The sequence below is a fragment of the Artemia sp. Qi Xiang Cuo genome, chromosome 16, assembly GCF_049724085.1.
Source record: "Artemia sp. Qi Xiang Cuo chromosome 16, ASM4972408v1, whole genome shotgun sequence".
Taxonomy (NCBI): domain Eukaryota; kingdom Metazoa; phylum Arthropoda; class Branchiopoda; order Anostraca; family Artemiidae; genus Artemia; species Artemia sp. Qi Xiang Cuo.
This window is the reverse complement of record NC_142809.1, coordinates 30,164,383-30,185,483: the sequence shown is the minus strand read 5'-3', so window position 1 is coordinate 30,185,483 and position 21,101 is coordinate 30,164,383. Positions and strand designations below refer to the sequence as shown.

Sequence of the window (21,101 nt, the reverse complement as noted above, 5' to 3'; positions counted from 1 at the left end):
AATATCGTCAAAACACACTTCTCTGTTTCATTTGTGTACATTTTCACATTTTCTGATTCAAATGTGTATCTTCAGTCAGAAAAGCATAGTTTCGATTCAAAAATAAGCCATTTCCATAGCAATAGCTCTTAATAGAACTGTTTGAGTATAAACTTCAATTTTTTCCAACGAGACTATGCAACTCAACCGCATTTAACTAATCCCCATGTAACTGAACCCCTGTATAACCGAAACCCCGTACAACTGAACCCCCGTGCTACTGAACCCTCGTGCAACTCGACCCCAGTTAACTAAACCTCCATGTAACTGCCTCCCTTTAACTGAACCCATCGTGCAACTCAACCCTCCATGCAACCCATCTCCCTCAAAACACTTTTCAGTCATTTCTTGTTAAATTTTTATATTTCTAAAACTATTTTGAATTGACAATACTCTCAAAAACATCACTTGTGTATTATACAGTACGCAATCACCCCATCTCCTCCAATTCGCAAATCCCATTGCTCCTTTTTTGCAAATGTGAATAAAACATTTCCGATTGTAAAAGCATGTTTAACCATCTTGCTTGGAAAGGTATCCATAAGTACATGCTCTGAAAAGGTGCCAAGGAACGTAATCACCCCAAACACGTCAATCAAACACGTCAATGTGGGTTCTTTATATCATACCAGTTTTTTTTATACGTGTAAATACAGTGTCTCAAGCATGGGTTTTTCTTGCGCAATTCATGTGTACTTGCATGTAAGTTTCGTGGTGCCTATTGCCTCAGGTGTATCTTTCCATGTTAGTTTCAGACTGTGTATACCCTCAGGTGTAAGTTTCTATGTAAGTTTCGGAGTGCCTATTAGCACACTACTGGGAACTCTTAAATGGTTTTAATCTTTACTTCTAATATCTAATCGAAACTCCAATAATTGCGCAACTTCTCTTATTTGTGACTGAAACACCTAATAAGCGCAGATAACGTCCTATTCTTTAAGTTTTTGGATTTACGTGCAAATATATCAAACAGTTTGTGATAACGAATTATAAGAATGCAGCGATACGGCTCAATAGTAACCAAAAATCTAGAAACGGAATTATGATATCAAGCGATATATCATTGGCTTATTATGTTGATTCCAAATATATAAGATTCATTAAGCTTCGTGTTACCCATAAAAGGCTAAGAAACTGTAAAAATTTGCCTGGTTTTCGAAAGAATAAGGAAACACCCACTAAAGGTCAAAGAATTTTAATTAAAATCAAACCATTTTTATTAGAGAGAGATATATTTATTACACCGAAAAAACAACCACAGTAATAACAGCCACCCCAAGTAGTAAAAACATTTGTCCAAAGATGAAGAAAAAATGCATTAAAAAATAATACAGGACTAAAAAAAAATTCTAGAACCAATAATACGCCCTCGTTGGCACCAAAAACTTTACAACAAAACAAGGTCGACAATACTACTAAAATCATACCCTGAGAGGCCACAATAAGACACACAATTATTTATTTACCCCCCCCCCCCCAAAAAAAAAAAACAAGAACAAAAGAACTAAAATTCATACTATTTTTAAAACTTTGATCTAGATGATTCTAACTTCTAATCCTCCTATGAAGCACAGAAAACGTCGACCAGGTCGAAACATTCAATTAATCTCTCCAGAAGATAGAGAGTCATAATTGTTGATCATGGATCCAAAATTAACTAAACTGTCAAAACATGAAAGATTTGTACCATGTTGTAGCCTAAAAATAAACAGAAGTGTATATAATTCTCGTAGTCCAGAAGCTGGTAGTATCCTTATTTCGCTCGTAAACGTTCCGCACCGAATCACGGGGCTGTAGGCCAGCCAACAAACGAACAGCACTATTTCGAAGAACTCCTACGGGCCGGGCAACAGAAGCAAATGTACCAAGTCAAACGCTACTACAATACAGAATATATGGATGAACAAGGGAAAAATAAAGGAAGGGTAGGACATGTGTAAGGGAAAATGCCGAAGTTTTCTCATTATACCTAGGTTATGAGACAAAATTTTACTCACAGACTGTGCATGGCACTTAAATGATAAAATCTGTCTTTTGATTTAGTTGAAGAAGCTCTAAACATTTCCCCAAGGATGTGACGACTGATACCATCAGTCGTTCTTTAAATATTTCTGGTATTTCCTTTTCACAACCAGTAAAAGAAAAGTATTTTTTAAGTATGTTTGCCATTCTCCTCGACATTTCCTTAAAGTTTTACCCTAATACTCCAAGCCTTTTCAGATACCGAGGATCAAACTTGCCCTCTTTTCTTGATAAGAAAAAGTGATTATAGGTCAGCCATGCCTCCCCCACGTGCTTTTTCAATGATCTCCCCCATAAGACATCCGATCAAAATTTCAAGATAGCCACTTTGTTCAACATAGCTAAAAAAAAATACAATAACTATGCCTCTGGGGATGTCTAGACCCCACATGACCCTTGGGTAAGGGCTGTAGTTTTTACAATTTGTTGATTGTTTACATATGTGATTAGTTATTTGGAAAGGGGGGGGGGGATAAGTTTGATTCTTGGCTTCAAAAATGGGCCTTACGGCTCTCTTACTAAAGCTCTTACGGAATCTTAAGGGAAGTGTCGAGCTAAATCAAAACACACTATGCTCGAGTAGCCTGCAAAAAGGGCATACCAGCAATATCCTAGAATGGTTTAGGGTATTAAGTAGAAATTTACAGGACACGATGAGTGGAATGTTTAACTGACCAAAAGGGAAAATGTGCATGCTACTACCACTTCTACTACTACTATACAGCTACTACGACAACGCCTGGCCTTTTTTGGGGACCCTTCCTATATTTGAAAAGGGCAAGTCTAGATTGACAATTCCCTCTCAATTTATTCGTATACCATACAAGATATTACTATTTTACCGTCTGGCTGCATCTTCTACATCTTTGGTAATTTCATCCGTGGCCTCCTCTTCAAACCTCCTTATATTCACATTTTAATGCTTTCTGGACTTTTTTTACATTTCTCTTGTTTTCATGTGATCTTTCACTCACATAATTCTTGTACAGGTCACTCCTCCTCTCTATTAAACATAAAGTATTTTCGCTAATATTCCTATCTGCGTTTATAACTCTCTTCCCTAAGACATCATCAGCGACTTTTCCTACAACTTTTTCCTAAATTATTCCATCCATCTTCTACATTGTCAAATTTTAAACTCTCCAATTTAGTGCTTAACTGTTCTTGGAAAGTTTCTCTTAAATTCTTATCTTGGAGTCTATCAGCGTCAATTAGAGCTTTAATTATGAATTATCTTGCCAGGCATTTACGGCTTTAAAAAACAAAGTTGAACATGCAAAGATTCTCACTTGTGTTTTACACCTTGATATTGTTTCATATTTGTAGAATACTGAAAAACTGAGTACGAAACTTCAATTACAGGGGGTTCAGTTAAATGGGGTTGAGTTGCACGGGGATTCAGTTAAATGGGGTTCAATTGCTCGAAGGTTCAGTGACAATAGTGTTCAGTTGCACAGGGTTTCAGTTGTACGGGGGTTCAGGTGCACGTGGGTTTAGTTGCACGGAGGTTCAGTTACAGGGGTTCAGTTACATGAGGGCGCATTTACATGGTGGTTCAGTTGCAATGGAACCCGCAGAAAAAATTTTGCGTGTGCATCTTCAATCGGGTTAGCTTTTTCAAACTAGTGTCATCCCTTCTCATGTTTGCAGCGTTAGCTGAAGAAGGCTTGAACATCATACCTTACTGTTTCCACTCATTTGATCTGCTTGTCAGCCAAAATGGTTGTATACGGTCTACCCATTCACTTACCTAAATGATTTTGCTGTCAAAACTCTGATATATTTTGGGCAAATCCAATCCAATTTGTTAATCGTCAGTTTTTTTCTTCTTTTTTTTCTTTTTTTTACCGTTTCCAGTGTGTTGTTTTACCGTTTAGATCTGTGAACGTCTGTGTACAACTGTAATGCTATTTACTTTTTGACCATTCTTTAAGTAATAAAATATATTTTAACTAAATTAGTACCGGCAACAGTGACCGTATCCTCCGAAGTTGTTCAAGTTCCGCTTGGAAGGTCAGCAACTCTCACTTGCTCAGTCTCAGGAGATTCACCCTTAGAAATAAACTGGAAAATGGAGAACTTTATATTTCATTACTCTGGACAAAGGTAACACTAGCTATTTAGATTACACAGCTTTGTAGCAGGTTTTAATTGAATTCAAATTGAAAATATTATCTTTTACAAGTAGGAGATAAACAGAAAATTTAGTTTAACGGACCGTCCTTTGACCACTTAACATCTAAACTAGTTTTGATTCGACTATTACACAACAAGCTATGACTACAGATATGCCATCTTTTTTTTCTATTGCAAATTAGCTGAAATTCAAAAGCTGTTTTCATTCAGTTAAACCATGAAATGCTATTCTCGGTTTCTTATATTGGTTAAAGACCTGGCTTGCCTGTCAGATTTTCTTACGATTTTCCTGCATTGACTAATAAACTTATTCGCTTGTAATTAACGATTACCAGTGAAACTCCTCTGCTTAATCCACAAAAAAAAAATATCGGGCCGTTTTCAAAAAAAATATATAATGGCATTTATAATTATGACCTACAGTGAATGACCTTGTTCCTCATCTTGTATAATTTCGCAAGACGTCATAGATATTAAAATTGTTTGATATGATAACCCCTTGGGAAAAAACAGCGAATTCTCCCAAAGTTGTGGCCTATCGACATTTTTTCCAGCCAGAAAATAATTGTGTACCAGTTTTCAAGTTATCATAAATAAATATATATATATATATATATATATATATATATATATATATATATATATATATATATATATATATATATATATATATATAAATCTTGTTTTTCTGTAGTTGAATTCTCTTCGGATATTTTGTTGTTATTTGATGTTACTTTTTTTTTCTTTTCTTGTATGTCTTTTCTTGTGTGTTTTTCTTTTCTTTTCATATATATATATATATATATATATATATATATATATATATATATATATATATATATATATATATATATATATATATATATATATATATATATATATATATATATATATATATATATATATATATATATATATATATATATATATATATATATATATATATATATATACATATATATGCATATAGATGTACATACACAATTGTTGCTCTCTTAAGAAGAGTAAACAATAGATAATACAACACAATAACTTACTTTTGCAATGATTATAGTGAAAAGAAGCTTAAACAATCTGAATCTGAAAAGGCAGGGGTAGCTTCATAGTACAAATTAATATCTCCAACCTCTTGTTGTAAGTTTTACCCGCTACAGTGCCAATGATGCAAAATGATAAGTTCTACTGGTTGCAAAGTCAAGTATATATTAAAATGTTTTTCTGATTTCTCTGCGATTTTTAGAGAAAAAAAAACAACAGCAAAGAAACAAAACCAAAGAAAGGGGTAATCCAAAGATCCTTGGGCTAATGTGCCTACTTTTATTTATTTTTGATACATTTAGAGTGCATTACTCACGTACATATATTTATGGTTCAACTGGCTGAAAGACCAATATTATTTTTTCGATACATTTAATAATATATTAGCTATGTAAATTTAATTTTCAACTGGCTGCAAAGTCCATATAATAATTTTAAATCTCTTTCTTGGATTACTGACCAAAGTATTACTCCCGCAACGCTCGTTTTAGCGAGGCTGACGAAGTTTTGCTGTAGCACCTGACTTCGTCTAATCAACACAAATTTGGGTTTGATTTTATCGTTGCCCCTTACTTTCAAGCATAAACTTATTTTTTAGTTTAATTTCTTCATTTTTACTCTGTCTATACAAAGGACACTCTAGAAAGCACAAGGATTTGCTTAAGCACAAAAAACATAAATACAAACACACTAAAACAGGAACTGCCATCCCCTAAACATCTCTTCTGAATACTCAATATAATATATTCTTTCAAATGAGGTACAGTTAGAAACTGCTTCAGATCACTTACACACTGATCTGAAACACCTCGATTATTTGTAGGAAGTTAATTGGAACATTTCTTGTTAGGTTTTCAGACATGTTAATTTTGAATTTGATCCAAAATTAAGCAGTTCGTGGTAATGAACAGTAAGTAAGGAGTGACTAGGGTCAATAGTAGCCAAAATTCTAATAAATGAAGATATTTACTTGTTGTCATAATTGCTTTGTGTCTAGTTCTGAACATAAAAAGCATAAACAACATATTTCAACTATAAAAGAACAATTTTTTTTAAGTATTCTTGTATTTAACATGTTGATTTCAAATATATTATTCAGATTTTTATTTTATTTTTTCATTTTAAGAATTCACTTGCTCTACGATCGTTTTCTTTTCCAGGATTGTTATTAACACAAGAGTACGCCATGATGGCTCAGTGGTTTCAGATTTGACTGTAAATTTGGCTGTCAAAGATGACACCAAAATCTATACTTGTTTTGGAAGTAATATCTTTGGTCGGGACCAAAAGGGAATCCAACTTCTCGTCCAAGGTGAGATTGCAACACAGTATAAATATATATGCGAAAAGTACCAAAAAGTTTCTCCAGACATGACACACATTCGTAGCTGACACACATTCATAGCTCACCGTCAGAGCAATAGTTTCTCGTCGAGATGTACTAAACATTTGTCATTGCGTATGCGCAAAAGCTAAAAAAGTTTAGCTTGTGTGGTTGTAGATGTGTTTTCAAACATCTTCAATGGAGAGCATAGGACTTTTTGCAACTTTTCCTGTATATTTATACTGGAATAAAATAGGTTCCCCAAAAATCCCTTTTCATTCAGGGTTGCACCCCTTGAGATTTATCACAGTGACTATCCACCCCTGGTAACTATTACTTTCACTTAACTTGACATAATTCGGTTGATCTTGAAAATTCAGAGGGTGTTAAAAATTTGCCAAGAAGTGCAGTTCTAGACCAGTGCAAAACATGGTTCGATAATGTTTCTAGCGTAAATGGAGATCCTAAGCACTCCTCTCTTACTGTTCTACAAAAGCTTTTCTTATTTTTGAGCAGCCAGCATTGTATGGTGGCATTCCAGAGTCTCTTCATCTCTTATTGTGCTGTATGTGCAAGACGTCATGCAATTCTGTTGTTGAGAGTATGTGCAGTGTTGTGGACACACGTGCTCTTGGCCATAGCGTTAGTTCCGCCCCTTTTCGCAGTGAGCTATTTATTTAGTGGCAGTGCCACCCTATTAATGAAACATGTAAGACATTCATTGAAGCCACCTTGGACGTTCACATCAGTTCACGAAAGAAGTGGCATTTCTTACGGACAACCAACCGTGCTGAAAGTGAAAAACTAAATTTTCATCGCATTAGTGAAATAGTAGAATGAACTGGCTCCGAGAAGCCCCGTGTTCCACTTGCTTTATGAATAGTATTATCCCCTATATTTCTATATATCTTTATCTCACATGTTCTATTTATCTTTAATACTATTATGCAATCCTGATTTGTAAAGCTTCAAGAGAAAGATATTGGAAATCCTAGAGACTGGTATCGAATTCAATTAGTACATTAAAATTATTTAAGCACCTATTTATAGAGCTAACGTACTATTCCTCTTTGTGAGTGAGTTCTCACGCTGCCATTGGCGTCGTTTAGGGAGGGGGTAGTTGGTCCCCGCCTAAAAAAAATTTGGAGAACAAAATTATAATTCCTTAAGCAGCTTTAAAACTGCTTTACGTTTTAAGGGGAATCTATTAATTTTTCCTGCGCAAATTCTAAAAGTCATCTGAAAAATCCTGTTATCGCCAATGCTGCTAATCAGGTGTTGTCAAATTCCGGTATAGCTCTCGGGAGCTTTTAAATGACTTAACTAACTCAGTAAGGTTTTTAAAAGGCAATTCGTGCATCAGTCTAAAGGCAATTGGACGCCTTTTAAATGAACTTGGCTGATTCTGTGTTCTCTCATGTGTTCTTTCGTGCTGGTTCTGTGTTCTCAATTCTTTGTTGATCTGAAGGCTCAATGAGAGCTTGGATATTTTGGCATTAAAACGCACCCTTTGATGTATCTCCATCCCTCCCTAAGTACAAAATAATTAGGGAACCCATTTATTCCTTGGGAGCTAGAACTTCTAATTTTCAACCAAATGAGCCTCCTCAAAAGTTAAACATCCATCCCTTCAAAAAAAAACCTAAATACCCCCGGTGCATAACTAACAACCCTTGCCCTCAGGCTCTAGGGGTGTGTACCAAATTTAATAGCCTTCTTATACGATATATGGACTATTTTGAATAAAATGGTTATCTCAAAATGTCTATAAGATGCATTTCGGAAAAAAAAAATATGATGTGTGGATTGGGAGAGGGCTGGGTAGCTGCCATTTGATATCTTTGACTCTTAAAAAAGGAACTAGACTTCTGATTACCAATCCATTAAGCCCCCGCCAAAGTTTATGCGACGACGCTTTCTGTAAAAACCTTACATGCCCCCAGAACATAACTTATAACCCTTACCCTGAAAAATGTGTGTGTGGGGGAGGGGTTGTTATCGTCAAAGATATAATTTCCAGACATTTCAATTAAGCTGAACAAAATTGTTGTCTCAGAATTTTGATTGGAAGTATTTGGGGGAACGATGGGCTTGGGAGGGGGGGGGGGGGATCTATTTCCCCTCCAGTCACTTTCGACAATTACAATAGGCACTAGCTCTCTCAATTTCCAATCGAATGAGCCCTTTTTGATGTTCCCGAGACAACTCCTTCTATACGAAGTGCCCTGGTAAAAAAAAAAAAATAAATAATAATACATTGTGCCAATATCAACATCGTTCTCTACTTACGTAGCGCCATTGCGCTGCACTGCCTAATGATAGTCTTTTTCATGGAAAAAAGTTTACTTCTTTTTGTTTGGCATTCCTAGCAATTTTTATTTAATTTATGGCTTCTGCTGCAATGATGCCCAGAATTTGTTAAGATTTTATGGATATTCTTTGTCAAAAATGTCCAATGGGTAAATTAATAATTCTTTAGAAACTATATTTTTCGAATACTTGTCAAATTAAAAAAAATGGCCGCTATTCAAATGTAGGGAACTTGTCACAATATAATTATATAATGTTATACAATCTGTAATAATACTTTGACTTATCCTGTATCTTTACTCAGGCAGCCCTATTGCCTGATTTTAGTTTCGACTTTGTGTGGCCCGCTGACATCAGTACTATTTTTCAATAAAATTGACGAACTCACCACCAAATCAATTTAAAAGAAAATCATAAATAAAATTTCAATATTTCACATATATTAAAGTTTACCACAAAAAATGAAATCTTAAAAAGTCAAATATCATTCAAAATTACATGCGAACATTTAGCGCGATACCCGGGGCTGTTAGAATAGCGCTTGGTTCAACCATGAGACTGAGCATCCTGTGCTGTGCGTTGGGACTTGGGAAAGGGGAGGGTGGATGATGGAGTTGAGGGTGGAGGGAGGTACTGCAGCATTAGTGGTGAATCCAGCTACAAAAAACGAGTGCACACGACACTCACCTTTGCCCATCCAAAAGCTTGTTTACGTTATACTACTGTCGTCTGGAGAAGCTCATTGCTGACAATTTTAGTAAAATCCAGCCACTAGTACTTAATTTTATGTTTGTTTAATGTGTTTTTATTATTTATTATGTATTGCGTAATGTATTTAATTTAATGAAGTGCGTATTTGCTAAATAGTTAATTTTCTTCCCTACAGCTTAAATGTGTTTTTTTTTTTTTTTTTTTTTTTTTTAAAGAAAATCCCACCTCCTCTCCTCTCAGTGGCACTAACATTAAAAAAAAACTACTTTTAAACATTACAAAAATCTAAATGCCACCTACACTCTACATTTTACTGAAATTAGCAGCCAAAGAGTGGTCTTCGCATTATTGTACTTCATTCGCATTCGCATTATTGTTCGCATTCGCATAATGTGCTATTAAAGACTTAGAAAAGACACTTGCCACCTTTACTTTTTTTTAATTGGGTGTTCAATATTCATTATAAAATAATTTCCAAAAACTAGTTTTCACACATCTTGAAAAAGTATTTAGGTTTGACTTTTTCACAAATGCTCCATCACCCCTTTCCTCTGAAGGATGTCTCATGTCCTTTGACTCCCCGGCTGTGGAACACCTCTTGACCATCCCCCCCCCCCCCCCCGATAAAAATACTGTAGCTACGCGCCTACACGCTGCTGCTTTTTGAAACTTGTTCAAACTAAAAGCTCATCGAGTTTCAATGTTGCTATTTGAAAATTAACTTTTAGGTCGTTGTTATCGTTCGTCCTTGTGGACAAGTCTTTACTTAATCCGTTTCTCTTAAACTGAAAGTGAATATTTTTCCAAATTTCGTATTAATCAAAATTCTCTCAAAACTGTTCATTCGTCAGTTGAAACCACAGTATAAAGATATAGCTGTAAGTTTACCGCAGATAATTTATGGCTCTTCATTCTCGGTGCGAACAAACAGCTCCTCCCATTTATTCTTGCATTAGCGCGTACAAACAGCTCCTCTCATTTGATCTGCCATCAGCGGTCCAATTACCCTGGAACCCGTATTTTGGCAGAAACTTTCTCAAAATGCCTTTGAAACCAACTTGCGACTTCGAAACCTACTTTTAATTCCTAAAAACATCTAATAATAATATTGCACTACTAATTCCCAATTTTCATATATGTATTGGAATAAATTAATTTAAAATTAGTTTCTTCAAAATTTCGTGTTCCAACGTTGAAGCCAAGTTTCACGTTCAAGAGAAATCTGACTTGTATACCCGCGAAAAGATCTAATGTCACTTATGTTTCTACGTTCTCTGGAGAACTCGCACGTCGGTCCGGGTTTTTATAATGGGTGAGATAGGGAAAGATCATACTGCCTGTAATTTATATACTGTGGTTGAAAGAATCTAAAGGGCTGGGCTATCGAGGTGTACGAGAGTTAAAGCAGGTAAGGCGAAAGCTGGAACGTGGAAAATTAGTAGCCTAAAACAGCCACACTACAATGTAGCAGCAATTCTCTATTTATTTTGAAGATTAGATTATGGCAAAACTAATATCTCAGCTTCATAATGCATTTGACTGTCAGGCTGTCAATCAATATTGTTCTCCCAGAAAATCAAATGGTGCTTTTTATAGTTGCAGCATTGTGATCAATGAGTATCAAGCAAGCAGTTGTGTATGCATTATTTTCATAATATCAATAGCATTGGAGTGCATAATTCCATCCATAAAGTAACAGCAGTAAGATATATATAGGCTACAGTATACTTCAGACTTTGAATACTATACTCCACTGGCAGTATTAGAGTAAATATGATATATTACTTTTGATAAAATACTACTTATAAAATTATGGAGTATCATATTTATGGCTAGTATATGGCTTGCCACTGAATTAGTTTACATTTTTTAATTGTAATTGACAAAAATATTTATATTTCTAATTCCAGGCTAGACGTTTCAAGTTGCATTTGTTACTGTTCTGCAAGTTTTACATACAATTTTTTTTTTTTTTTCAAAGCAAACCTGTCAAAACACAAGTTTTGCAGCTAAAATATTCAGCTGTTGGAATTCTGCTACCGGTAGCTTTGGAAATTTTTGCTTACCTGATTGCAAGTAGTTTATCACTAGAGGTAAAATTTAAAGAAAATCCCAAAGAAAAATGTAAAATTTTAAAAAAAAGGTTGGCTGCTGCAAAGCATTGGTATGTGGTATTTGTTTCCATGCTGGGTCCAATACAGAGGGAGAAGTATCAGGATAATTTTTATTTATTTTGAAGAAAAGTGAAAGAGCATTTATTATGTCTATTGATAAATATAAAGATTTGCGAGAGTTTAACTATGTCAATGTAATTTTTCTGAAAGGTTTTCTGCTAAATATGTAATATAATGAAGGGTTTGGAGCCTCTTAATTCCCGACACTGAGTTTTCTTACAAGATTGTAAAAATCTCACCCCGTCACTGAATGCAAATATTTAACCAATTGAGTAATAACCTCAGGCATTTGCAAATCTATGTCTTGAACTTTTATCCAATTTTTTTTAGCTATTGAAGTATAAATATTTAGAAACAAATAGCAAATGTTTATCGATATAGTATTATTAAAATCTTGTTGTTTAGAGCTTCAATTTCTTTCGACAATGCTTTCTCTTTATTTTTCGTTTGTCAGTCTCAAAAGTTTGACCATTCCAATAATCATACCATTCTGCCTGGTATGCCTTTCTGCCTGGGATTTTGTATTTTGCTCAAAATCCCTATGAGCAGAATAGCCTTTAATCTAAAAATATTCGTTTTTGTGACATCTATTATCTTCAACATACTCACATTCCTCTATTTACAAATAGGACAATTCTCTCAAAACTGGCACCGGAATTTTATCTGAATTAGGCACATGACCTGGGTGTAGCTAATGGAAATTAAGATACTATACTGATTTTGCAGTACGAAATGGCGTGAGAAGAATATGTGCTTTAAGCCAGTTAAAAAAAATGATACATAAAATATTTGCAAAGGATTTTGCTCGGAATTGCTCAGTGGAAAAAGGAGTATACACTAACCGTAAAAAAAGCTGAAGAACCACCTTCTGATTAAATGGTAAAAAGTGACTAAATAAAAAACCCTTTCTTTGAAATGTAGATCATACAAACAACCTTATCTATTTAAAGGCTATTACTTTTCTCTTCAGTTACCAGTTTAAATAAAATAATTTATTGGGTTCCATTTTCTGATACTTACTGCCGTTGTTTTGCAGTTTTATTTTTTCATCTTTTATTTGTCCATTTGTGGAAGTGTACATTAAGCCTTACAAAAAAAAGCGCGTAATTTGGTATATTTGTAGATGTTTTTTTTTCAAATTTATAAACAAGTTAAGCCAATTTCTTTACTGCTATTGTGTATTCTCTCTTTAAATTCAGTCCTGTCATTTCTCGTCATTTCGAGTACCAGAGTAATTTTGTCTTCTTTATTTTAGAGCCACCTAGTCCCCCGCAGTACCTACAAGTTGACGAGCTATCTACCCGTTCTTTAAAGTTAAGCTGGATTCCCTCCGAAGATGGCAATTCACCGTTGAAACAATATATACTTCAATTTAAAACGGCTAACGGTAAACACACAGAATGTTTTATTTTCTTTCTGTGTAAACTTACCTTTTACTACTAGAGAAAGAATGTCAAGTACTGGTCGATCTATGTATTATCAGGCCCTCCTCTCTGTATGGATTGCTTTATAGTCTTTATGTGATACACTAAAAATCTGTTTGTAATTTAAGATTTGTGCTGGATGCCTCCTTGATTGTTGGAGAACTTCCCCATGGACGTTTGTGAATTTAATTATGTTTATCTACACCTTTTTATATGCAGTAGCGTAAGGATAACACCCGTGTAACACCTGGGTCACTAGCAGGAATAATCCCAGCAGGGGCAAGACAAGAGGAGTAATGCATTCCCTTCTCTTTCTTAGTGGCATCATTTAACAATTTTGGCCTCTTCCAAATTCAAAGTGCTCATTTATGACAGATATAGCCCGGAGTCGTAGTACATCCTCTTAAAATGACTTCCATATTTTAAAATTTATAAATGGCATCAATTTGGTGCTGCCTAAGGAAAGAGCCATGTGCTCAAAGTATTGTCTTTTTCATCCTTTTTTTTTATTGAAAACTTCACCTAGAATGGGGGTTTTAAAAATTATGGAAGGAGCTCAAAAGATTAGAAATTGAAACGTCTTGTGTCTTTTTAAGGGTTAAAAGAGACCTAATGGCAGCCTATTCCATTCCAGTGCCCTTTTATGCTACCTGTCCCTTCCCCTATAATCATCCATAATATCTCAACAAAATTTTTATTTTGCAATTTTTCAGAATGGTCGGATGATCCGGTAAATATTCTTTGCAGACGACACGATACCCACATTCCCTGAGTCAAAAGCCACACATAATACTCATTACTAATTGTTTACGCGTAAGATTTATAATAAAAAAGGTTGAGAAGGGGGCCTATTGGTTTTACCATCTTTCAAAGATCCGTCTTTTTGTCAAAAGCATCATACATTTCTTCTGATCAGCTTAAAAGTTGTATCCTTACGTCCTTAAGAGTTTTGATGTAGAAAGAACAATAGAAAAGGATATTAGCTCTCCCAAAGACGGGACAAGAGAGAGGGCCGACAAACGTTTGTCTATCCACTCTGCATGGAAGAGATGGTTTTATCAAATTAGAAATTCGGTCGAAGGTCGACTGGATTGGAATTGAAATTTCGACTGCTATTTCAAGACTGAAAGCGATTAGAGGTCAATTTTCCTGTCCCTCTCGTTCCTTTTTCTACTATCAGGTCTCCTCTTCGAAAGCCCCATTATATAGGATTAAGATTCTGATCCCTCTACAAAACGATCGCAAAGACGGATATGCCACGTTGCCAGAGTACTGAAACCTCGAAATATCTAATAAGTATAGTTCTAGTGTCAGCATCACCTCCATAATACCAGGGACCATGACTGTAAGTTATGTAAATCATTCATGTTCAATGATATATTTTAGTAGAATAGATGAATGTTGCAACCTTTTTTAGCCAAAGCATTTTAGTTTGTATGACTGCTGGACCAAGTGGGTATTTGACCTCTCGAACACTTCACATTCCTCTCACCTCCACATTCTTAGCAGAAGGTAGTTGTGTTAAACCTTTTTTAAAGAATGATCTTAAATCGCCGGTATTTAAGGCATAAATTCTCTTCCAAACCATGGATATTTCAACCCCAGCTGCCCTGCTTCCCTATAAATTTTTAGAATAAAAATAGACATTTTGTGTCTTTTTAAGCCAAAAATTTTTTGTCTGTAAGCGAAGTCTTCCTTTTATTTCTTTCCGATACCTTTTAGGGTAGTAAAATTGGTCTTTATACAAGATGCACTACATCGACATTACAGAATATTGCAGCACAATGACATTGTTTTACAATTATTAGTAGAGTATTATAAGTTATATTCATAGAAATTAATTGTTATTAGTATCAAATTAGGCCAAATAGGAATGATTAATTATTGTGATGATTAATTAATGATAAAATTAATTATTAATTAATTATGATAAATTAGGCCCAATAGGAATGGTAAATTATTGTGGCAAAGTAACGCAGTGCTACTTTATAACAAAAGTAAGGCAGTGCATATGCTTAGGCAATTTATTATATACAAGTAGCTTGTATGAATGGTGCATTTTGTAACTAATAACACTTGTTTGATGTCAGGAAATAGAGAAAGAAGTTGGTTATAAGAAAACAGCGCATTTTACGACAGTCTTTAAAGAACTTGTCACTTTTTTGTCAAAATTTTATTTTATTCCCCACAGATCATACGTTTAATTCGTGTTCATTTGTTAAAGTGTAAGCGCGTCAACGTGTATTAAACCTACATTCTTTGGCTTCTGATTTTCTTTTTGTCTTTGTAACGAAGTTAAAAGTAAAACCTATATTTTCTATTTTGTTTCCATTTTGACATGAAACTTCTGTTTTAATGACCATGTTCTTTTCGTAAAAGAATCAAAAGTTTCTATTCAAGATGTCCCTATTCTACATCAAAACTTAATAATGGTTTTCTTTAGCTACAGGGGCCTACCGATAGTAGTTTTCTAATTCCAGTAGCAGAGGTCTATTCTCTTGTTTTCTCTTTAATTTATTTCAATAAAAAAAACTTTCCAACAAAGATGTTTATTCAAAAAAATTGTAGAATCATATTAAAGCGTACTATGAGCAAAAATAAATTCATACAATAATTCAAACTGAAAACAAACAGACATTACTGTTAAAAGAATAAATAAAACTCGAACGAGTAGAGTTTGAAGTGAATAATCCAATCAAATATAAAGAAAAGAGAAACTACTCTAGATGAATAGACGAATCCTAAAAATGAACAGAAACTAAAAATGAATAACCAGGTCAAGCTTAAAAATAAACAGAAATTACCACACATGGGAGTAGGGTGACTGACCACTGTATTTTGATCCTTTCGGCCCAAAAAGGATCCCTGAAAGTTTCCACATTTTAACGTTTAAGTTTTTGTCATCTTATATGAATTAGTTTAAAACTGTTTTTATCAAAATATGTTGGAGTCCTTATCAAAGGCTCAAGGCCAGCATAATTAACACCAAAATTGCGACTTAAAAATCTGCAGAAATTTAACGATTATAAGTTACTGACATGCATTTTCTATATAAAATGGCTACGAAAAATCAAACTAAAATAAATTGCGCATTTTGATGGAGTTTGAAAAGCCCAACTTTGTATACATATATCTCAATTGGTTTGTCCTTCTGCCATTAATGAGCCAATAGTAACCTCCCAGAAAAGGGTGAAGAAAAACGTGGCTATTGAATCTAGTTTTCAATCGGCAGGAATACAAAACAAAACATCTGGTAAGTTCTCAAGCACCAGGCATACATTATTTCACGATGGCTTTTTCCTTCTGTACAATTTTACTTTTTACATTACTTTTTAAAAATTACAGATTACCAAACTTACTAATTATCATATTTACTTTATACAGTGTCGAACATTCGACTTTCTTTGTATCATTATTTTTACTATTCCTTTTTAAATATTGTTATTATAATTTATTTACAGCCTATAATTCTGCAAATTTTTTTGTATCTGTTGTTTTTTGTTGTTGTTTTTTTCAGGTTAAACCCCATAAATTATTATAATTTTTTCAAGTTTCTGAATTTGAAATGCTTATTTCGTATATTATTTATTGCTGTCGAAAAGTCAGGATATATTCAGCTATTAGGCTACTAGTATAGATCTGGCGTGAGTAATTAGCAACAATTATGAAAATAGAGTTTCTGTAAAAAAGACGCAGGTTAAGAAGCATATTGTAAGGTTTTTCAAATTTATGAGACCCTACAGCTTAGTGTAGCCTGTCTTAGGCTAAGTATACCAATGATGTAGAGGCCTCCTCTTACTTTTGAAGTGAACTTCTCTTAAACTCAGCGCAGAGTAGGTTAGGTTAATTTTTAACAAACAAAACTTGCAATTGTTGTAAGTAAACAGCTCCTAGAGAAACAAATATACTGACGCTCGATGGATACTATTATAATAATCAGATAACCTTTCAATCAATATTATTGAGAACTAAGTAAAAATAAAAACTTTGTTATTCAAGTAACTAGCGAGGTCTCGAGAGGGAAGGATATCAAGGTCAAAATCAAGGCCATGCTGGTGGGTTTTTTTTTCAACTCATGCGGAACTGTGCTCCAAGATTAGGTTCCTCAGGATCAGCCACTTAATTGTGCTTACTATCGGGAAGTATTAAAACAACGGTGTGGAACGATTTGCAGAGGGAGACCCTATCCGGTATGCAGCGATAGCTAGCAATCTAGTAAGAGACGATCACGTCCAATACTAAAAAATACAATAGCCTTTAACTCCTGAAAATAGTGTCAGACCAAAACAAGAAGGACACTGCTAGAACTGCCTTGTCCAAAAACCCTATACAGGAAACTTAACGTCCCTTGGCTGAAATAACGAGGAAAATCTAGTGGCTTGAAAAACAAGATAAGGTGCTTGAACTGCGATATCTGCATAAACGGCATTCTTCCACGTCTTTTCTCCTAAGATAGCAGCGCACTGGAACATCATAGAGAGCTGTTTAATGGCTAATTAAAAAGGAAATTGTCAAATCTAGTGCCATTTTGTAATTTAAAAAAAAAAAAAATTTTGAAATAGAATCAATTTTTTACGAAAAACTGCATTTTTCATGTACACGATTGCTGAATAACGTCAAAATCGTATGTTGTAGCCAGGTCGTCTCTTGCTATTCCAATTAAGAAAAAGCCTAGGCTTTTTCGTGTTTGTTTATATGATTCATAATAAACAACGAACGCTAGGTCATAGTTATTTGTGTCAAGATCAGTCGTGGGTGCAACACCATGACAATGCTTCTCTCAAAGAGCCATTACCGTTAAACACTTTTTATCCTAAAGGGTCACAACGAATCTTAGCCACCCCTCCTTCGCACCAGATTTGGCCCCTTGGACTTTTTCATTTCCAAAAATTCTATAAAAATTGAAAAGGCATTTTTTTAAACTTTAGGGGCCATTAAAGAATCAAGGTCAGAGGTGTGGCCAAGGGTGACAGAGGAACAATGTCACGTGCTCTTTGAGGGCTAGAAAAGGCGACTGGAGAAGTGCATTACAGCTCAGGGGGATTACTCTGAAGGATGCAATGTTTAATTATTTGATTTTCTTTCAGTAGAAGATTTTTAAAGCATTAGTCCGCGAATTTTATTGTCATACCTCGTTGCTTACTCATAAAACTCAACTGTAAAATATACTATGATTAGCAAATGGATAATACAGAAGGAACATCTATCGGTTTTTCAAACACCTTTTAAGTCTGTGCGTAATGGTTAGATAAATTCAACTGGGTTCGAAGAAATTATATTTTTATTTAAGGTAATCTAGGAATATGAAAATACACAAGTGGTAAGGATTTGGCTCAGAATTTAACTCCAATTATTACAGCTGAAATACCCAGTCTAGTGCCCTAGGTTCTAAATAAGAAGTTTCAATTATAGTACCTTATATACTTATTATGCCTTTTATCTTAAACCAAATTCCACAAGAATTGTATTTAGAAGTTGTTTAAGTGTGTTGAAACGTATGAACTATCTAAAGAGTTTCGAAAATGTCATTAGTCTAAGGATATCATAAAGTCTGAATTCAATCCTGCTTACACAACTTTCTGCATTTACTTAAGGTTTTTTTTTCTTCCAGTTCCGTGGGGACCTCATCCAAGGCAGATAATCCTCTCTAATACAGAATTAACGTCATGGCTGCTGGATCTTAATCCAGGGACAACCTATTCCTTCAGGTTAATTGCAAGCAACGAATTGGGTGACAGCATTCCAAGTGAGGTATTTTGCTACAGTTATTCAGGTGACCAGCGTTTACCCCCCCCCCGGTGTTTTAATCCTCCAGAAAATACCCCCCCCTCGGAAAGTATCCCCCTCGGAAAATACATCCTGGAAAAATCCACCCCTAAAATACCGCCCCACGGAAAATATCCCCCCGGAAAATATCCCCTCGAGGAAAGTACCTCCTAATGGTAAATACCCCACGGGAAATACCCTCCCTCGGAAAATACCCCTCCTCCCGCCGAAAAAACCCCCGTGGAAAATAAGGCTTTCCAATTTTTAGAATTTTATTTAATTTTTTTCCCTTAGGGAGAATAAATTTTGATACTTGTGTATTATACGCAACTCACTCAAGTTTACGCTGTGTAAAACTCGAAAACAACCCGGTTTCTTCGTTAGTTTTTCTCAGGTTAGCGCGAGACAAGACAAAGACAAGTGACAGAATAGATGGGAAAGATGTAGTTTGGGCTATATATTTGCACATAAAGGGGAGCGGTAAAGTGTTTGGACAGTTTGAAGTCGGGAAAAAATTCTTACTTCATAATATGCAGAATAATTATACCTAACACATTTTTCATGCAGACTCGCTATGCTTTACCCCTCCAATGTGCAAACATATAGCCCAAATTTGTTTCTAAAGGGCAAATATTTGTTGCAAAAACGACAGAATATCAATGAAATTTAAAGATTAGTCTATATATTTCTTTAGAACTAAAATATCACTTGATTTAAATAATCTGTATTACACCCATGCTTGTAATAATACTTTGTCAAAATTGAATGCTACATGCACAAAATATACAACTTCTAAGTTATGACATCATTTTCATACAATCCTGAAAAAGGCTTATGCCAGCTTTGCCTCCACTCAGACTATCTGTCTTGACTTTTTCTCCTATTAGCAATGACTTGATGGCAACTTGATTTTAATTCAAAAAAATTCTTCATTTATTTAAATGTCAAATATTCTGACGCTTTTAACTATTACTGCCACTACTACTGACAGCTCTTCGAGGCACAAGGCCACCAGAGGATAACATAGCAGATCAGGCTCCTCTATCGCTCCTCTTTATTCAGAGTATCGATCTTTACTCCCTCTTATGAATTTACTATTCCCTTTTTGTTCCTTCTGATGACCTCTTCTCATCTCGTCTGACGACGTCTTGCTTTTTATTTGACCCCAGCTGGAGTGCCAAGATTTACGTGTAATATGCTTTGATCTTAGTACATACATTAAAAAGCTTATTTTCAATGTAAGGGCTACTATTGGCACTCCTGTTGAAGGAAAAAGGAAATATGTATATACAAGTGAGTGGATGTTAAACTTAAAGAAAATGCCGGCTCTGCTTCTAATACGGGAATCTCAACATCCTCTATAAGTGGGAAAACAATACTAGAGGTGAATATAACCAATTTTGACAAATGAATAACGTAGACCATGAAGAACAAAGAAGTATACGGTTAGAATACTTGCCACAATTGCGAGTATATCGAGTCAAACTTGAAAGTGAAGAACAAAATAAATATGTAGGTAGGAGATAAGTGACAGTGAGAATTGAAACGAGTCAGAAACAAAAGTGAATTATAAAGAAATACGTGACTACATGACATGCAAGGGCAACGAGAATTACAAGTGCCAGCGAGAATCAGAACGTGTCAAAAACATTTTGAAACATTGGCATCCTGGGATTTTCTGGCCTCTAGAAACGATCTACATAAATCATGAGTTTGAGAAAATTCTCTTAGATCTTTAATTTGGAAACAAAATTATCGGAGTGACGTGACATTGAAGAGCACATTTCAAGAAAATAGATTACATCGTCCCCCCCCCTCCAGAAGTGACCGTATCGATTTTATATCTATTACGCATGCAAAATTACAAAAGGAATGTAGCTATGCGTAAAATACCAAGTGTAATTAGTCTATTTATAAAAGGCGTTTTAAGTAGTTTCATAATACCTAGACAACAAATGAACAACCTAGACCCTCAAACGTGACAAGAACAATCCAAGTAGCTAAGGTAAAGGACATTGAAAAAATGTCTAAAGTAATGATGAACGAAAATCAAGAACAAAGGAACATACAGTCAGAATTTTTTCGTCAACGACAATTACAACCCAAAGTGGAGAACAAAGAAATCTGTGATTATAAGGCGCGCGAAAACGAGGAGCA

General features: G+C 34.8%; 1 protein-coding gene across 1 annotated transcript in view; it reads left to right on the top strand.

The window, feature by feature from the left end:
- Positions 1 to 21,101, top strand: part of LOC148942772 (cell adhesion molecule Dscam2-like) — a 551,837-nt gene that overhangs the window by 419,827 nt on the left and 110,909 nt on the right. The window contains exons 12-15 of the mRNA XM_089101980.1: positions 4,023 to 4,167; positions 6,396 to 6,547; positions 13,010 to 13,141; positions 18,790 to 18,929. Coding sequence (XP_088958106.1) covers positions 4,023 to 4,167; positions 6,396 to 6,547; positions 13,010 to 13,141; positions 18,790 to 18,929 — 569 coding nt within the window. The remainder of the gene's footprint in view (positions 1 to 4,022; positions 4,168 to 6,395; positions 6,548 to 13,009; positions 13,142 to 18,789; positions 18,930 to 21,101) is intronic.